Source organism: Bos taurus, chromosome 11 (assembly GCF_002263795.3).
Source record: "Bos taurus isolate L1 Dominette 01449 registration number 42190680 breed Hereford chromosome 11, ARS-UCD2.0, whole genome shotgun sequence".
NCBI classification, from domain to species: domain Eukaryota; kingdom Metazoa; phylum Chordata; class Mammalia; order Artiodactyla; family Bovidae; genus Bos; species Bos taurus.
Genome location: NC_037338.1, coordinates 106143175 through 106160681, shown reverse-complemented (window position 1 = coordinate 106160681; position 17507 = coordinate 106143175). Strand labels below are relative to the sequence as shown.

The 17507-nt window shown below is 59.2% G+C and overlaps 1 protein-coding gene across 1 annotated transcript in view; it reads left to right on the top strand.

Moving 5' to 3' along the window:
* Window positions 1-17507, top strand: part of LOC100336900 (mannosidase, alpha, class 1B, member 1) — a 31638-nt gene that overhangs the window by 8629 nt on the left and 5502 nt on the right. Inside the window, exons 4-15 of the mRNA XM_024999733.2 lie at window positions 4675-5077; window positions 6659-6767; window positions 7446-7561; window positions 9214-9368; window positions 9597-9709; window positions 10822-11007; window positions 11686-11834; window positions 12206-12394; window positions 15279-15469; window positions 15987-16107; window positions 16564-16761; window positions 16838-16969. Coding sequence (XP_024855501.2) covers window positions 4675-5077; window positions 6659-6767; window positions 7446-7561; window positions 9214-9368; window positions 9597-9709; window positions 10822-11007; window positions 11686-11834; window positions 12206-12394; window positions 15279-15469; window positions 15987-16107; window positions 16564-16761; window positions 16838-16969 — 2062 coding nt within the window. The remainder of the gene's footprint in view (window positions 1-4674; window positions 5078-6658; window positions 6768-7445; window positions 7562-9213; window positions 9369-9596; window positions 9710-10821; window positions 11008-11685; window positions 11835-12205; window positions 12395-15278; window positions 15470-15986; window positions 16108-16563; window positions 16762-16837; window positions 16970-17507) is intronic.

Below are 17507 nucleotides of genomic sequence, written 5' to 3'. Positions count from 1 at the left end.
TTGACTGTGTGGATCACAATAAACTGTGGAAAATTCTGAAAGAGATGGGAATACCAGACCACCTGACCTGCCTCTTGAGAAATCTGTATGCAGGTCAGGAAGCAACAGTTAGAACTGGACATGGAACAACAGACTGGTTCCAAATAGGAAAAGGAGTTCGTCAAGGCTGTATATTGTCACCCTGCTTATTTAACTTCTATGCAGAGTACATCATGAGAAACGCTGGACTGGAAGAAACACAAGCTGGAATCAACATTGCCGGGAGAAATATCAATAACCTCAGATATGCAGATGACACCACCCTTATGGCAGAAAGTGAAAAGGAACTAAAGAGCCTCTTGATGAAAGTGAAAGAGGAGAGTGAAAAAGTTGGCTTAAAGCTCAACATTCAGAAAACGAAGATCATGGCATCTGGTCCCATCACTTCATGGGAAATAGATGGGGAAACAGTGGAAACAGTGTCAGACTTTATTTTTCTGGGCTCCAAAATCACTGCAGATGGTGACTGCAGCCATGAAATTAAAAGATGCTTACTCCTTGGAAGGAAAGTTATGACCAACCTAGATAGAATATTCAAAAGCAGAGACATTCCTTTGCCAACAAAGGTCCGTCTAGTCAAGGCTATGGTTTTTCCTGTGGTCATGTATGGATGTGAGAGTTGGACTGTGAAGAAGGCTGAGTGCCGAAGAATTGATGCTTTTGAACTGTGGTGTTGGAGAAGACTCTTGAGAGTCCCTTGGACTGCAAGGAGATCCAACCAGTCCATTCTAAAGATCAGCCCTGGGATTTCTTTGGAAGGAATGATGCTAAAGCTGAAACTCCAGTACTTTGGCCACCTTATGCGAAGAGTTGATTCATTGGAAAAGACTCTGATGCTGGGAGGGATTGGGGGCAGGAGGAGAAGGGGATGACAGAGGATGAGATGGCTGGATGGCATCACCGACTCGATGGACATGAGTTTGAGTGAACTCCGGGAGATGGTGATGGACAGGGAGGCCTGGCATGCTGCGATTCATGGGGTCGCAAAGAGTCGGACATGACTGAGCAACTGATCTGAATCTGATCTGATGACATCAATTTATGGATGTTAAACCAAGCTTACATTCCTGAAAAAAATGGTCAAAATGTACAGTGTTTTCTGTGTATTGCTGAATTCTGTTAACTAACATTTTGTAGAGAATTTTTGCGTTTATATTAATGGGAGATACTGGTCTGTGGTTTTCTAGTGATTCCTCTTTCCAGTCTTGGTATTGGATTAATACTGGCCTCATAGCATGAGCTGGAAAGTGTTTCCTCCTCTTCTGTTTCCTGGAAGAGTTTGTGAACATTGGTGTTAATTCTTCTTTAAGTGCTTGGTAGTCTTCACCAGCAACATCACCTGGGCTTGGGCTTTCTTTTGGAGGGAGGTTAAATTACTAACGAATTTTCTTATACATATATTCATATTTTCTATTTCTTCTTGCATCAGTTTTGGTCATTTGTATCTTTTTAGGAATTTTCCCATTTTATCCAAACCCCTGCACGGCGCTGTGTTTGAAGGGGCTGCTCCTCCCTCCCTGGCAGCTGAGCCTGGGGGTCACAGCTGGGCGGCCCTTCCCTGCCCGGCTGAGGCCCACAGCAGGTCCGGAGCTGGCTCTCCGGGAAGCTTGGCCTGCACGCCTGGCAGAGTTCTCTCGAGTTCCGTCCAAAGCCTCAGCCCCCAGAAAACAGTGGGACCCGTGGAGGGCGCCCCCCCCCCCCGCCCCCAGCCTACAGGGAGCTTCTGACAACACGGTGCCTGCACTCCTTACCGCCCCACCCAGGGAGGGGTGGGCACAGACCCTCACTGCACACCCTCAGCCTGGTCAAGGTGGGGAGAAGCCGGCTGCCTCTGGTCTCTCTCCACGGGCTTGGCTGCTTGGGGCCGCTTCCCGCCTGGAGGACAGCACAGGGCGCCTGCCCCCTCCTCCTGTGAACAGCCTCCTAAGTGCCGCCCGCCCCGCCCCTCCCCGCTCCTCCAGCCCACGTGCGGCCGTCTCCCCCAGGAAGGGTGCTGTCCCGGGGGCTTCAGTGGCAGTGAGCCTCCCGCCTCGGGTGTGCCGGCAGGGTCAGGGCCAGGCCCAGGGCTGTGCCTCCACCCAGGCTCTAACCTGTGCCTTACTTGCCTTCTCCCAGCTGCTCCACAGGCCAGCAGAGGGCCTAGGGCAGACGAGGGTCACCAAGGAGGAGGCCGAGGTTGAGGGTCCCGCCCGGCCCAGGGGCTCCTCACTGCCACGACGGGGCAGCCTCTTTCCCAAGTCGAGTTCGTCGGGTAAACTATTAAAACAGCTTGCTTTCACAAAGCCTTTTTATTTTCAAATAATTACACCTTCACGTGAGGTTTCGCTCAGCGCAGAGAGGTCTCGGGTACACCTCGCCGTCTCCTGCAATGTCTGTCCTTCTGTGATGCGAGGACGCCGTGACCAGGAGACCCTGGTCGTGCTGAGTCCTCTCTCCCGGGTGAGGCTCCCTGTGGGTTGGGGGTCCCATGGCTACAAGCATCTCCCTCCTGCTTCCTTAGGAGCCACGTGCCCCATCATCTCTCACCCAGACAGCTGCTAATTGAAGCAACTGAGTTTTGAAAGATGGACAAACTCAGTTTTCCCAGGATGCAGGGATTTCCAGTCAACACCAGGTGCTGGGATCCAGCCTGGCCTGGCGAGCGCGCTGTCTGACCAGCGAGTGGCGGAGCGGCACTGGGTGTCCCGGGTCTGCGTCCGTCCAGGGGCAGCAGCCTGCTGGCCCTGTGGCAACGAGAGCCCGCAGGCTGAGCTGAACCCAATCTGGGCTGCCCACGAATCTCCCTGTGCTCCATCCAGCTCTTTCCTAAGATTGCAGGGGAGCCTGGGAAGACCTAGTGGATCAGGCACCTTGGGGGCTGGTCTAAAAGCTGTCCCTTGAACCAGTTCTCTTGGGGGGGAGGGTGAGAAACCATGACAAACTCTCCTCCAGATGCCACCGTTTCCCTGGTAACTGATTGTACAGGGAGGAGTCCTGAGGGCATGGCTGGAACTGCCAGCAGAGTGGTGTGTGGAAGACCTGCAGAGGCCCCAGAGATGACCCCTAGAGAGGAGGGAGAGGAGGGAGGGAGGTCTCTGGGTCGGGGGCAGACAGGCCTAGGTGCTGGGCAGTAGGGGCCTGTGCTGGGGAGCCCTCCTGAGGCCCAGGAAGGTCATAGCTGGGATGGCAGGAAGCAGTGGGTTCCCCCATGGGGGGAGTGGGCATTGGGACCTGGAAAGCCCAAGGGAGGGGCTGCAGAGACCACTGGGCGGGGCCCCAGATCGAGCAACCCTCTGCAGCCCAGGCCTCCTTTGCCCCGTGTGTTGAGGGGAAACAAGCTCACAGCAATGCAGTGCTCTTTGCTGCATCCTGAGGACGATGGAGTCTGCTGACCTCAGAAATAAGCACTCAGTTATTTTACCAGCAAAAGTGGACTTTGGAACATCACAGGAACTGCGATTTGGGACACGCAGGCTATAGCAAAAGCCATAGGTAAGTCCAACAAAAAGGAGAGGAATGGTTACTTTATAGAGAAAAGTGAGGAAGGTGAGAGGTTTGGGGTTTTTTTTTGTTTTTAATGAAATCTCCCTGGGAAAGACTGCGAGTTCAGGGTGAGGATGGTTTCTCGTGGGCTAAGTCGCTGAGGTGACTTCCTCTGGGAGAAGCAGTGCGCTCGTCCTGTGGGGCCTGTGATTGACGGCTCTTTGCTGTTGCGCTTCTTCCATCGTAGTTTGTAACTGGCTGTTGACCTGGAACAAGGAAACAGCCAGTTATTTTACCCGCAACGTGGATTTATTCTGGAACAGTTAAGAACCGGAATCCAAGACAAACAAACTAAAGTGACCTTCCAGCAAGTGCTGAGAACAAAAGAAACCCTTTCATAGATGAGAAGGGGGGCTGTTCTAAACAAAGGGTCCATTGGAGAAAACCCGGAGCCGGAGGTGTGGCGGCTTTTTATTTGTTGCACTCTCATTGGCTGAACGGTTGCTGAGCCGGGAGAAAATCTCCCTCTGCCTGGGGCGTATGTAGGTCAGCACCTTCCTGTGGGGTCTGCCACTGAGGCTGCCCCTTAGGGCGATAGAGCTCCCGCTCCTGGTCTCCTGACTGCACCTCCCTGAGGGTTTCATTCACTGAGGGTTCCCTTTACTAACTTTAATAAGTCCAATGGACTTCCCTTGTGGCTCAGCTGGTAAAGAATCCGCCTGCAACGCGGGACACCCGGGTTCGATTCCCGGGTTGGGAAGATCCCCTGGAGAAGGGAACGCTACCCACCCCAGTATCCTGGCCTGTAGAATCCCACGGACTATACCGACTCTGGGTCGCAAAGAGTCGGGCACGACTGAGCGACTTTCAAACGTATAGGTCCAATGGCTTTCCTGGTGACGGCAGAGACTCTGCCTGCAATGCAGGAGACCCGGGTTGGATCCCTGAATCAGGAAGATCCCCTGGAGAAGGGAGTAGAACCCACTCCAGTATTCTTGCCTGGAAAATTCCAGGGACAGAGGAGCCCACAGCCCGGTGGGCTACAGTCATGGGGTCGCAGAGTTGGACTCGACTAAGTGCCGCGCGCGCGCGCGCGCACACACACACACACACACTCGATGAAGACCCCGAGGGCCCACCTGCCTGACTCTGCAGCCCTCTGTCCTCACTGAGCCCAGTCGGCCAGGCCCCAGCCCCACCCCAAGGCTCCGGGAAGACAGCGGGTCAGGTCCACCCCGAGATTCGGGGCGCCCCGCGCACGCGGCGGAGCCGCCCGGGAAGGCTCGGCCGGTCGCCCCAGGCCTTCGCGGGGGAGCTGGGCGGGGACGCAGCGCGTAGAACGCCGGGGGACCGGCTCGACCAGAGCGGCTCCTCGTCCGCCCGGCAGAGCCGGGTAACGGTCGGGCGGGCTTCTGCGCACGCGGCGTACCGGCAGCGCCGCCGCCCGGCCCCTGAGGCGCCAGCGCCGGTCGCCGGCATGCACCCGCGGCCCGCACCGCCCGGGGGCGCCTTGGCGCTGAGCCCCGGCGGGAGACCGGACGGCGGCGGAGCGCGGGGGCCCTGCTGGCCGTGGCGGGTGAGCGTCCGCCGGCGCCGGGCTCAGGCCTGCGGGGCCGGGAGGGCGCGGAGCGCGGCGTGAGACAGCCTCCGCGGGCGGGACAGCTGCCACCCGGCCCCGGCCCCGGCCCCGCAGCCGCGCCCGCACACGCCCGCCGGCTGCGGGGGCCGCGGTGCCGCCGCGGAGCCCGGGAAGAGACCCTGCCAGAGCCCGGCCGCGGCGCCGGCCCCCAACCTGTGCCCCGCGGGGCCTGCGGTAGGGCCCGCTGTGTCGCCCAGTGTCTCTGGTGGGCTCTGGCAAAGCGGCCTTGGATGGGGCCGTCTGAGACCCCTTGCGCCTCTGTCTGTCGAAGGACTCACCCACCCTTGACTCTTTAAGGTCACACAGAACTGACCCCTGGCGCTTCACCGGCACCCTGAGCCCTGAGTGTGTGAGTGCTCCTAGGAAGGAGGAGCCCGTGCGCGGGATTTCATTTATCCCTCTGGCCCCTGACGTCTACTTGCTGACCCTTGGAGCGTCTGTCTCTGTCTCATGCCTCCGGTGTCATGTCACCCCTTCCTCAAGCTGGCCTCTGGAGCTAAGACATTCAGAAACCCATTTCCTTTGGATAAACTTTGCCCCATCATTATTGAAAACTTTATAACAAACTTCTTCCTCTGACTCAGGCCTATGTCCCCAGAGGGGCTTTTCTTTTACTTCTGCCACGAATCAGGAGGTTTTTGTCCAGCTACTGATAGGAGACCAAAAGGAGAAACACACACACACACACACACAAAACCTAATATGATCTCCCTCACCTTAATTCTGTTATTTCTGACTTTCATGGCCTCATGAAGATGAAAGAAAAACCATACTCATGTCTCACCCCAGACAGACCTTGTGGTTTTTAAGTCCTTCACATCACTGATCCAGAACCTAAGTTGTGAACCTGATCTCACTTCAATAAAATATGCCTGCTGGGGTCACTGTTGCCCTGTTACAAGGCCTGGCAGATCAGGGGCGTCCAGGAGCCACCACCAGAGCCCGCTGTCCTCTTTAGTGTGTTGTGGACCTGCCTCTCAGGAGGGTTTTTTTTTTTTTTTTTTTGACTGAGTCAGGCAGCACTCAGGAGCTTAGTTCCCCAACCAGAGATCAAACTGGGCCCACGCAGTGGAAGCTCGGAGTCTTAACCACGGGATGCCAAGGCTTTCCCAGTTGGACCTTTAAAAACTTGCTTTTTGCAGGAGGCCTTTAACGCCATGCAAGGAACTTGTACCCGTGGAGAGGTGGGGGCCTGAGTCCAGCTAGTGGGCTGCAGGGCCAGGGTGAGGCGGGAGGGAGCTGCGGCCAGCACACCCGGCTGCCAGTCATTCTCTGCGCCCATACCAGGCCCAGAAAAGGTCTCCCCACGGGTTTCATTCTAAGTGGACCGGTGCAGGTGTCGGCTGCAGTACCGCTCCAGCCTGCGGCCCCCGCTTGGAGGAAACGACCCCGGTTCAGAAGCAGCAGAGCCCCATGCTGGGCCTCGGGAATTGCTCCTCATCCTCCCGGAGTCTGACACGGCGGGAGAGATTGCTCCGTGTGCTCCTTTCAGTAAAATGGTCGTTCTCTGTCCGTCAGAAATGGAAGCAGCTGTCGAGGTTACAGCGGATGATGGTCCTCTTCCTGCTGGTGGTCCTGATGCTCTTTGGCCTCCGGTCCTATGTCCACGTGGCCGACGAGTGGACAGGTACCAGCTTGCATGATCCTCAGGTGTCCTGAGAGCTGACTAAGGGGTGCCACAGCGATCTGGCAGCGGCAGGAGGCCCAGACTTCAACGCATTGGCGGGAAGTGAGATAAGGAGAAGCCTAGAATGTTCCCAGCACCCCGCTATAAGGTGGCTGTTAATCTGCCGTGTGTGACTGTTTCCCAGACATCTGCTGTGAGAAGCGGCCTGTCGCCCGGCCGTCTCACACTGAGATCCAGGTCCGAGGGTACAGGCGGAGTCTGCACGCGCTGCGCTGCAGGCGCTTCCTAACACGCACCGCAGTGCTGGGAAGGAAACGCAGGTGCCGGCAGGAGGGGCAGCTCCCTCCTGGGTTCTGCTCGCGGCTCCTTGGAGGAGGAAAGCTGCAGAGCCCGCGGCTGGCTCCCGTGAATGGCCCGTGTGCCACCGTGGGCCTCCTCGAAGTGGAAAGATAAAGGCCAAGTGTGTGGGTTGTGGTGGGGTAAAGACAGAAGCTGCGGGGGCTATGGGCAGGCTTTGCTTCCCTGAGGCCACTCTGGAATTCCTTGGCCTGCCCTCTGCAGAGGCCCCAGCCTGTCCTTTTCCAGGAGGGCTGGCTGTGTAGGTGCTGTTTCCAGCGCCCTTTGACTCTCCTCTGGGCCTCGAGGCGTATTGGAGATAAAATAGATTCTCCTGTTTAGCTGTGGACAGCAGGTCGGCGGCAGCAGGGCAGATGAGACCAGCAAATCCCCCCGTCTTGCCAGCTCCTCAGAAAGCAGCTGAGAACCCGGAGGCCGTGGCGGGGCTGTCGCCTCAGGTACTTGGAGTAAACTGAAGGTGGAGTCGCAACTGGGGTCCAGGCCAGAGGCGCTTCAGCACAGCGTGGGCTGTTTGAGAGGGACTGGGAAGAATCCTGCTTCCTGCTGTGTGTCTGAGGTTTTCACCTGAGGCTCCTTGCTCTGGGCTGGGGGGATGGAGGAGACGCGGAGAGAGGAGGAGGGCCATTCTGTCCTCTGTCCTCTTGGCCCATCTGCTGCTCCGGGTCCTTGGGAGGTGAGAGAGACCGGCCCTTTTCTCTGGGAGCTACTGGCCGGGGGCGGTCAGGCGGGGGCTCCACTCTGGACCTGCCCAGACAGAGGTTCTGGGGCCTCCGCATCACAGTGGGGTCAGCAGGGAGGACTGGGAGTTGGCAGGTGCGTGGTGCCTGCCATCCAGAAGGGGTGGGGGCAGGGGTGAGGTCGCATCCTGGGGAACCCCGAGCCGTCCAGGGGGGCGAGCGGGGGCGGGGTAGCACGTGGAGACTAGAGGGCGAGGCGTCAGCCAGAGCCAGGGCAGGTCCCACCCCAGGAGGGCGGCCGGCCTCTGAGCGCCCAGGGTGCTCTGTGCCAGGTGCACGCTCCTGCGGGTTGGGGTGTCCAGGTGTGCCCAGGCGCCCCCAGGGAGAGGCTCTGGGACTGATGCCGGCCTCAAGCCCCACAGGCTGCCTGCTCTCACCCCGTCTCTCTGGAAGGTCTGTGTGTGAGAGAGCCGGTTTCTCCCTTTAGAGCCAAGAGCATTCCTTCTGTCACTTCTGTGCCCACTCTTGTGTGTTGACTTCACGGTCATGTGACAGCAGAACGTGGCTGTTTCTCCTCCGAGAGACACGTTTCCACACCTCAGCATCCATGACCTGGACTCTGGGGTCCAGGAGGGGCCTGGGATGAAGGCGTGGACATCCACGTCTCCTGTGGAGCGAGTCTCGGGGCCCCTGCGCATCCTGAGTCCGCTGGCACCTCCTCTCTGGGTCCGATGCCGGCACTCGTCCCCGAGACCTGCTTCATCCATGGAGCTTTGTTTCAGCCGCACCTACTCTCGTGACCTGGGGGCCCGGCTCGGTGGGGTTTGGATCTTGGAAGGGGGTGTCTTCACGGATCCTCCCCCAAGGTGTCCGTGGGTGCTGCCGCCAGAGGCTTTTCCATTCACGGGTCTGTGTCCTTGGGAGCTGGAGGAGTTGCTGTCACAGCCACTGTTGGGGGGCTGGAGCCAGGATGAGTGCGGCCTCCCACGGCGCTTTGTCACTGACCGGCCGCCTCTGCCGCAGCCTTCCGAGGCTGAGGTGGGAGTCCCGGGTGCAGGCCTGGGCAGTGTTCTCTGTGGCTCCATCGACGGAGATGGGGTGGTTTATCCCTGCCCTGCTACCCTTAGGGTCTGACTCCCAGACACGCTCTGGCCAGGGGCTTAACTGACTCTCCAGGGCTACATTCACCCATCGGCAGAGCCTCCATCAGGGAGTCAGAGCCAGGATCTGACAAGAAAGGGGCTCCTCCCAAAGCTGCGCATCGTATGAAAAGTGGAAAGCATTTCCTCTAGGAAACGGCAGCTGCTCAGCCAGTCCACAGCGCTCCCTATGTGGCTCCAGGTCTGACGGGACGGGCTGCGTCCTAGAAGCGGGATGGAATCATTGTACAAGTGACTCTTGTCTCTGTCCAGAAGCCCCAAAGGCATTTCCGACGAGGACCCCCCAACCTGCAGATTAGAGCGCCCGATGGAGACCCCCAGGAGAGGAGGCAGGACCGGGCCCAGAGGAGGGCAGAGGTGGTGGGCGAGGCTGGCTGGGGAGCAGAGGCGCAGAGAGACGGCCTCAGGTACCGGGAGCGTCAGAGATGGTCTGATCTTGGGAAACCCAGAGGCCTCTTTTGCTGTTTTTTTCCCTGAAAAACAAAGAGAACCGCCTGACACATAAGGACAGCTTTCCTGTGTCACAGACTGCGCCCGTGGGAAGCAGTTTCGGGGACTGCTCACTCGAGGTCCCCGTGTAGAGTGGGAGGCTGAGCAATCCCACCTCTGCTCTGAGTCTGATTCTCTCCCTCCAGGTGGAGGGGAGCAGGGACCAAGCTGGAGCAGGGCCCCAGACACCCTCCCAAGAAGGCAGAGTTCTTCGGCTGGCCTTTTCAGCAGCAGGCCCTAAGGATTCGGGCCAGTCGAAGTAAGGGCCGCCTGCGCCCTCTGGGCCTCAGCTGGCATTCATTCTGAGGGCGCAGCGCTGTGCACGCTGGAGAGTGGGGTGGCTGTGCAGCTCCTGCCTTCCCGTGGAGCACGGGCACCGGGGGTCCTTGGGGTCAGGCACTCTCCAGAGCCTTGGTGACGACGTCCGCCCCCTCTGCGGCTGTTCCCCGCGTCCAGTGCTGCAGCTGCAGGAGTTACACATGCAGGAGGCTGGCCTCTCCGCCTGTGTCCCGGTGACAGGCCTGGGTGCTGCTGTGCACCTCTGTCCTTTGGGGATGGCCCCAGGCCGATGGCTCTGGGCAGATGTGCAGAGTCCTCAGGCTCCAGCGCGAGAGGTGAAGGGCCTGTGGGTGGCTGGGCTCAGTGAGCCCCATGCAGCCTGCACACTGTGGTCCTCACGTCCCCGTTGAGATGGCGGTCTGTCCTCTGCCCATTTGACCGGAGAACTGAGTCTGCAGCCTGGCTGGGACCCTCTGCTTCCAGCGCTGGAGTCCCCCAGGAGAACCAGGGAGCCAGGAGGGGGACTTGTGGCCACGGCCCTGAGGGACACAGGGCGGGGTTAGCAATGGATGACTGCGTGTGGGTATGGACAGCGGTCGGCCTCGCCCACGCCGGGCTGCACGTGGGGCAGCGTGCACGCCTGGTGTCCCCTTGTGCAGTAGCCCTGTGTATGCACGCAGTTCCCTCACACGGGGCGAGAAGCCACCGCTGACGTGCTCCAAGCCCCGGGAGGCATCTGATCAGCCTTGAGGTGTCAGCTCCGTTTTCTCCTCCTCGGAAGCACCCTCAGCTGACTGGGTTGAACACAGGCACCACCAGATGCCTTCTTGTCCGGGTCACCAGCACCCGTCACGTTTGATGTCCACAAACCAGACTGCACACCAGGCACACTGGGTCCTCTGCTTTCGCTCCTTCGCTGTTTCCTGGAGGGGGGTCCCTGCTGGGACCTGGTGCAGGCTGACCAGCCTGGGCTGGTGGCATCTTCAGCTGGGCCTTCACTGCAGCCTAAGGTGCCCCCACGGCAGGCTCACTCGCTGTGGGGCCACAGGGCAGGTCTGCCTGGGTGCCCACACCCTGCTTTCCTCCTCCCAGCCCCCCAGAACGAGCGCCAGAAGGCTGTGGTAGACGCCTTCCTCCACGCGTGGGCTGGATACCGCAAGTTCGCCTGGGGCCACGACGAGCTGAAGCCCCTGACCAGGTCCTTCAGCGAGTGGTTTGGCCTCGGCCTCACGCTGATCGACGCGCTGGACACCATGTGGATTCTGGGGCTAAAGAAAGGTACCTGCCCGTCCCTGTGGTGGGCTCGAGCTCGCCGCGCGTGACCCTCGGGCCCGAGCGCGCCTGGTCTGGGAGGCGACCACACGCTGTGTCCTGCTGGGCTGTGCTTCCCCTTGTCCTGGCTGCCAGCGTGGCTGTGCTGGCCGCGGGCAGCTCTCTGTCCTCACACATCCGTGCGCCCTGCGCCTCCTGCAGAGCGCCGAGCGTGGTGGAGGGTGGAGTCCAGGGGCGTCTGCAGCCCGTGTTTCTGGCGGTCAGGAGGGCCCTGTGGGGGGAGGCGGCATGTGATCCGACGCGGTGGCCGGCCGCGCCCCGAGTCTCCCTCAGGCCTTGTCGGTGGAGACAGGGTGAGACGGGTGGCGTGTCCTGGGTATTTCTGAACTGGCGCGCACGGCCCTGTTCCGTCTAACACTTGCACTGCAGGCCTCCAGCCACTCACTCTCTCATGCTTCTCTGTAGCGTGGCTTTGACGTTGAGCACTTGTGCTCACGCTGCACAGCCTTCCCCCAGCTGCACGCTGGCCCCATGTTTTCTGTGCGGTTGGAGGACTCCTGGGCCCCCCTCCTGCGTGAGGAGGTGATGTCGGAACCCTGCCGGGGTGTGCAGAGCCCCGAGGGCGCGGCCAGGAAAGGCTGGCCTGTTCATTTGTTCCTGTGTCTCTGCTGTTCCACGTGGTAGAATTTCAAGAAGCCAGGAAGTGGGTGTCAAAGAAGTTACGGTTTCGGAAAAATGTGGACGTCAACCTGTTTGAGAGCACAATCCGGATCCTGGGGGGGCTTCTGAGTGCCTTCCACCTATCTGGGGACATCCTCTTCCTGAAGAAGGCTGTGAGTGTCCCGGCGTTGGGTCTGCTCGCGTCCTGGGGGGACTGGGGTCTCAAGTGCTCAGCAGTCACGGGATTAGGCTGTGGCGGGCGTTTGTTTCCGGTTCTGTCTCCTCCCGCTCTGGCGTCTGTTTCCGAGCACGTGGGTGGCTGAAGCAGCATTGTGCCAGCCTGCTGCCTGCCCGTGAGGTCATTCTGAACGAATTGAGTCCAGCTCGGTTTTTGTAGCTGGCCAGGGTTGGGTCAGGTGAAGCCAGCATACTCGGGTCTGTCCACGGAATTAGATGAAAAGGGGTGTTGGGTTCACCATCGTGTCGTGGAGACAAGGCCGCCGAGCAGCAGGAATCGTTGACTCATCGCTGTGTTGTGTGTCAGGAGGATTTTGGAAATCGGTTAATGCCTGCCTTCCGAACACCCTCTAAGATTCCATACTCCATGGTAAACATTGGCACTGGAGTTGCTCACCCACCCCGATGGACCTCTGATAGCACGGTGGCTGAGGTGACAAGCATTCAGCTGGAGTTCCGAGAGCTCTCTCGTCTCACGGGGGATAAGAAATTTCAGGTATGGGGGGGCTCTGCCCCCGGCTGCTGCGGGTTTTCTGCGGGGCCGTCTCCGGCTCGTGGAGGCGAGTGCAGGTCTGCGTGGTTGTGGGTGCTGGGCCACGAGACTCGCGTCGGTGTTGGTTCTTGTCCCACGTTCTCCTGCAGAATCGCATTTTCTGGTGACGCCAGAGGCGCAGATGGGAGAGGCCTTGACTGGAGGCCGAGTCCTCTGCCTGGCCTGCGGGGCCCCGACAGCTGACGGCGTGTCCTGCCGCTCGGCATGGCCTGCTGTCCACTTGCTGTTGTCCTGTGCCCTCCTGCAGTGGCGAGGGCCGCCTGCTGTGTTGTGGCTGAGTGCCACGGGGTGTGTTGGAGCTCTGGGTTTCGTAGCCAGGTCAGCGTAGGTGACGTCGTCGTCATCCCGTTTTGGCATCCAGACTGGGCCCTGCACACAAGTGTCCCGGGTGGGCAGCTGGAGTGGGGTGCTGGCCTGGCTCCTGGTATGGGGGGCGGGGCAGTGCTGACCCCCGAGTCTTCCTCCCAGGGAAAAAGTCCCAATTTGAAGACTTGGACTGGAAAAAGGCCTCAATGGTGTCAGGGATTGCTGTAGTCACAGCAGTCTGCAAGTGAGCTTCTATCCACTACAGGCTTCCTTGGTGCCCAAATGCCTCCCTCAAATGTTCCGGGGACCCTGCCATCTGAGCCCAGAGAACAGACAGCACCTGAGTGGGTTGGACCCACACTAGTCCTGTGGACCCTCATTTCCCACCCCGCTCTGCCTTTCTGAGCAGCTTGGGCAGTGAGAGGCTTCCGCTTATGTAGTTCCTGCTGCAGTCACCGTAGCCCTTCCCAGTTGAAACTGGAGAAACTGAGGCAGGAAGGGTGCTGGTTACTTATACAAGATCAGAGGTAGTGGGAGATGGGGAATTCAGACCCACAGCATCTACACTTGAGTCTTTTTTCTTCTATTTTGTAGCCATGTCAATATGCATTATTAAATGAATGTAAAGTGAATACCAAATCTGAAAGTCCTCTACCTGTCATCGCTTTCTTAAAAAACACAGAGCACAGAACACAGCACAAGGACTCCTCTCTGTGCACAGTCCTGTGGCGTCAAGCACAGCCAGACCAGCGTGTAGCCGTCATGACCGTCACCTCCCCAAACTGACCCCCTGTCCTCAGCTAGACAGTAACTCTCCACTCTCCCAGGCCCTGGACATGAGCATCTACTTTCTGTCTCCATGAAAAATACTTTCATTTTTTAAAATGTTGCCTCTTTCTTTTCTTATTGTGGTAAGAAAATCATGTAACATAAAACTTGCCATCATAAAACCATCTTGAAGCATCCAGTTCATAAGTGTTCAATCTGTTCACACAGCTGTGAAACAGATCTCCAGAACTTTGTCATCTGATGAGCCGAAGCTCTGCATGCATGACATACTGACTCATTTCATTAGATCTTCTGTCTCTATGAAGCGTGCCGTTCAGGGTCTGTCATATAGGTGGAGCCATACGGCGTCTCTCCTTGTGAGTCTGGCTCATTTCATGCAGCGTAGTGTCCGCAGGGCTCACCCACAGAGTAACAGCAGAATTTCCTTCCTTTTGAAGACTGAATAATATTCCATTACACAGATGGACCACACTGCTTTTCCATTCATCCGTCAACGGACACTGGTTTGCTTCCGCACTGTGGTTATAGTGAATGATGCGCTCTGAACACAGCTGTAATGACGCACTGTTAGACAGAATGCCCAGAACTGAAACCGTGAGAGCGTGAGGTCACTCAGTGTCCGGTGTTCTTGAGGAAGCGCCACCCCACTGTCCCAGGCGGTTACCATTTGGTCTCCACGGCCGTGCACAGGTGCTTCACTTGCTACACGTCCTTGCAGCTCTTGTTTTCTGGGTTCTTCTTTGTGTGGTTGGTTGGTAGTGGCCATTGGAGTCAGCGTGACGTGATATCTGATTCCTGTGGTACCTGCTTCCATTTCATTAGTGATCAATGATGTTACACATTTTTCACATGCTTATTTGTATGTCTTCTTTGGCAAAACGTCTATGAAAATCTTTTGCCCTCATGTGAATCAGGTTGTTTGGGTTTTTTGTTGTTGAGTTGGAGGAATTCTCTATACATTCTGAACAGTAATCCTGAATCACATATGCAGCAAATACTTTTCTCCCGTCTGTACTTTGCATGTTTCCAGCGTGGATGGTGTCCTTAGATGCACGAGAGAGTTTCATCTTCACAGAGGCGGTCTCTCTGCTGTGCTGCCTGTGGATTAGGCGTTGTGTTCTGATCCTGGGATGAAGTGTGGCCTGCCAGGTGCCACCTTAGGTCAGCGAGCCCCTGCTAGTGATGGAGGGGAACACGCACCGTTCACGTGAGGTTCCCACACACCCGAGGGCAGTTGCGTGTGCAATGAGCCACGTGCTCATAAGGGTCGCTTGCAGACACACGTTGCCATGTCTCGGTGGTTGCGAGATCGCAGAGGAGTAAGCAGCTCCCTCCAGGGACGTGTGCACACTGACGACTGAGAGGAAATGTGCACAGAGCCTTGGGGACACACACACGTGCTGCCCTGGCTGGATAGGAGCCCAGGCGGGATGGGTCTTGAGAGGGAATAGATGGTCCCCGGTGGCGGAGGACTTTGGGGCAGTTGTCATCATGAGTAGCAACCTTGGGCTGGGAAACAGATGTGCCTGCCAGCCCTGCAGGAAGTGGGAGCACTCAGCAATCCTCAAGAGGGGTCCCAGGCCCACAGCTGTGGCCTCAGACACTGTCCCGGGTGGAGGCTGGGAAGGGTCTCGGGGACGAGTTCAGCCCCACGGTCGGCCGTCCGGGCACTGTCTCAGAAGACAGCCTCTCCGTGTGGCCCACCCACTCACCGCCCCCACCGTCTGCCCAGGAGGCTGCAGAGGAGGTGACGAGACGTGTGCATGCCCTGCACGGGAAGCTGGACGGGCTGGTGCCCATGTTCATCAACACCAACAGCGGCAGCTTCACCCACCTGGGCATGTTCACCCTGGGCGCCAGGGCCGACAGCTACTACGAGTACCTGCTGAAGCAGTGGATCCAGGGCGGGAAGAAGGAGCGGCAGTGAGGCCTGTTTCTCTGCCTTCGGGGTGGCCCCCTGGGCTCGGGGTGGCGGGGCCCTCTGTGGGGAAGGGTGTTTCTGTTCATCCTATATGCAGAGCAAGGACCGGCCACCGGGGTGAGCAGACAGGGGTCTTCCTTGGGGTTGTGGCTGCTCAGTCGTCGGCTCCGGCGGGAGGCAGCCAGGACCATGTGGGCCTCCTCACGCTTAGCACTTTGACACTGAAAACTCACACATTCCCAGGGAGCAGCCTGGTCACTCCTTGTTCAGTTATAAAAGAGATAAACCCCAGTGGGGTGCTGGGATCCTCTCAAGCCTCAAGCCTGGGGGTGACTGTGGCCCAGGAAGTGTCACTGACTGGGAGCCCGCAGGCTGGTTCAGGCTGACCCCATGGGGCTGGCAGGGCCGGGCCTCATAGATCCCAGAACGGGGACAGGAGCTCGGGGTCAGCCCTGTTTGTGGACCTGAGGGCTGTGCGCCCACCTGGCCAGAGCACACAGGCCCCGCTGGTCTGCATAGGCTGCTGGAAGACTACCTGGAAGCCGTGGACGGGATCAGGAAGCACCTGCTCGCCAGGTCTGAGCCCAGGAAGCTGACCTTCGTGGGGGAGCTCAACCACGGCCGCTTCAGCGCCAAGATGGTGAGTGGGAGGGTGTTTCCCTGATGCGGCCTCAAGGCAGCGTGGGGACCCGGCCTCTGTGCTTGACATCTGATGGCTCTGAGTGGGGACGACCGGGGGGACCTCGTGATCCTGGCCGTGGAGCGGGGCGGTCCCGGGTGGATGTGGGTGTCCCGTGAGAGCAGCAGGAGGAGCTGAGGTCTGTGGGGTGCCAGGGCCCCCACCCTGGAGCCCCCACCTCCTCCAGGTCCCCTGCCCTGCCCCGAGTCTCTCCTTCCACGCTCTCGGGGAACCCCCACTCCCAGTTGCACCCCGTCCTGCTCTCCTGCAGCCAGGGCTCTGTCAGCCTTTGAGGTGGTCCTTCCAGAAGCTGCTCCCCTGCCCGTGTGGGGCCCCAGGTGCTTGGCCCGCAGCCCAGTCCCCTGTCTGAGGCCTGACGGCGCTGGACCTGCTGCTGAGGTGACGCTGTGGTTTCAGGACCACCTGGTGTGCTTCCTGCCTGGGACACTGGCTCTGGGTGCCCACCATGGCCTGCCTGCTGAGCACATGGAGCTGGCCCAGGCACTCATGGACACCTGCTACCAGATGTACCGTCAGATGGAGACGGGGCTGAGCCCCGAGACCGCACACTTCAACCTCCACCACACAAAGATCCTTAAGGACGTTCAGGTGAAGGTGAGCCATGCTGGGCCCAGGGCTGGGCCAGATGGGAGTGCCGGGAGGCACCTCCTGAGCCCATGTGCCTCCCCAGGCGGCCGACAGACATAACCTGCTGCGGCCCGAGACCGTGGAGAGCCTGTTCTACCTGTACCGCCTCACGGGCGACCGAAAGTACCAGGACTGGGGCTGGGAGATCCTGCACAGCTTCAACACCTACACGCGGGTGAGCCCCCACCATGTCCCCAGGGCCTCACTGTCACCTTCCGGGGGCTGCACTGGGAGGCCTTGCCCTGCTGTGAGGGCCCAGGGGTCGGGGCATCTGTCTGTCTTGTCTGGGGGACAGCTGTGTCGGGAGGGTCCCTGCAGTGGCCCGAGGCGCACAGACCGTGTCTCTGCTGGGTCCTCCATGTGGCTTGGGCAGCGTGTTTCCATCCAGCAGTCGGTGACCTCTGAGCCACTACTCCCCAGGCCGGGGGCCCCAACCCGCACCACCCCCTGCTATGCCGAGGGCCCACTGCCCACCCTGGCAGGGCTGCGACTTGACCTTCGCCCTGTGGCCCCTGAGGTGGACTCTACACCCCTTGGGTGGCCTTGGGGCCTTTTTGAGGCCTGCACAGGTTTTTGAGGTGGCACTTGGCGTCTGGTCACTGGAGGGAACCATGGCTGACATCCAGGGGGCCATTCCCTCTGGGCTTTGGAGTCCTCTCCGCCCCACACCCTGCCCTGGGGGGCAGTGTGTTCTGGGGTGGGCAAGTGCCCCG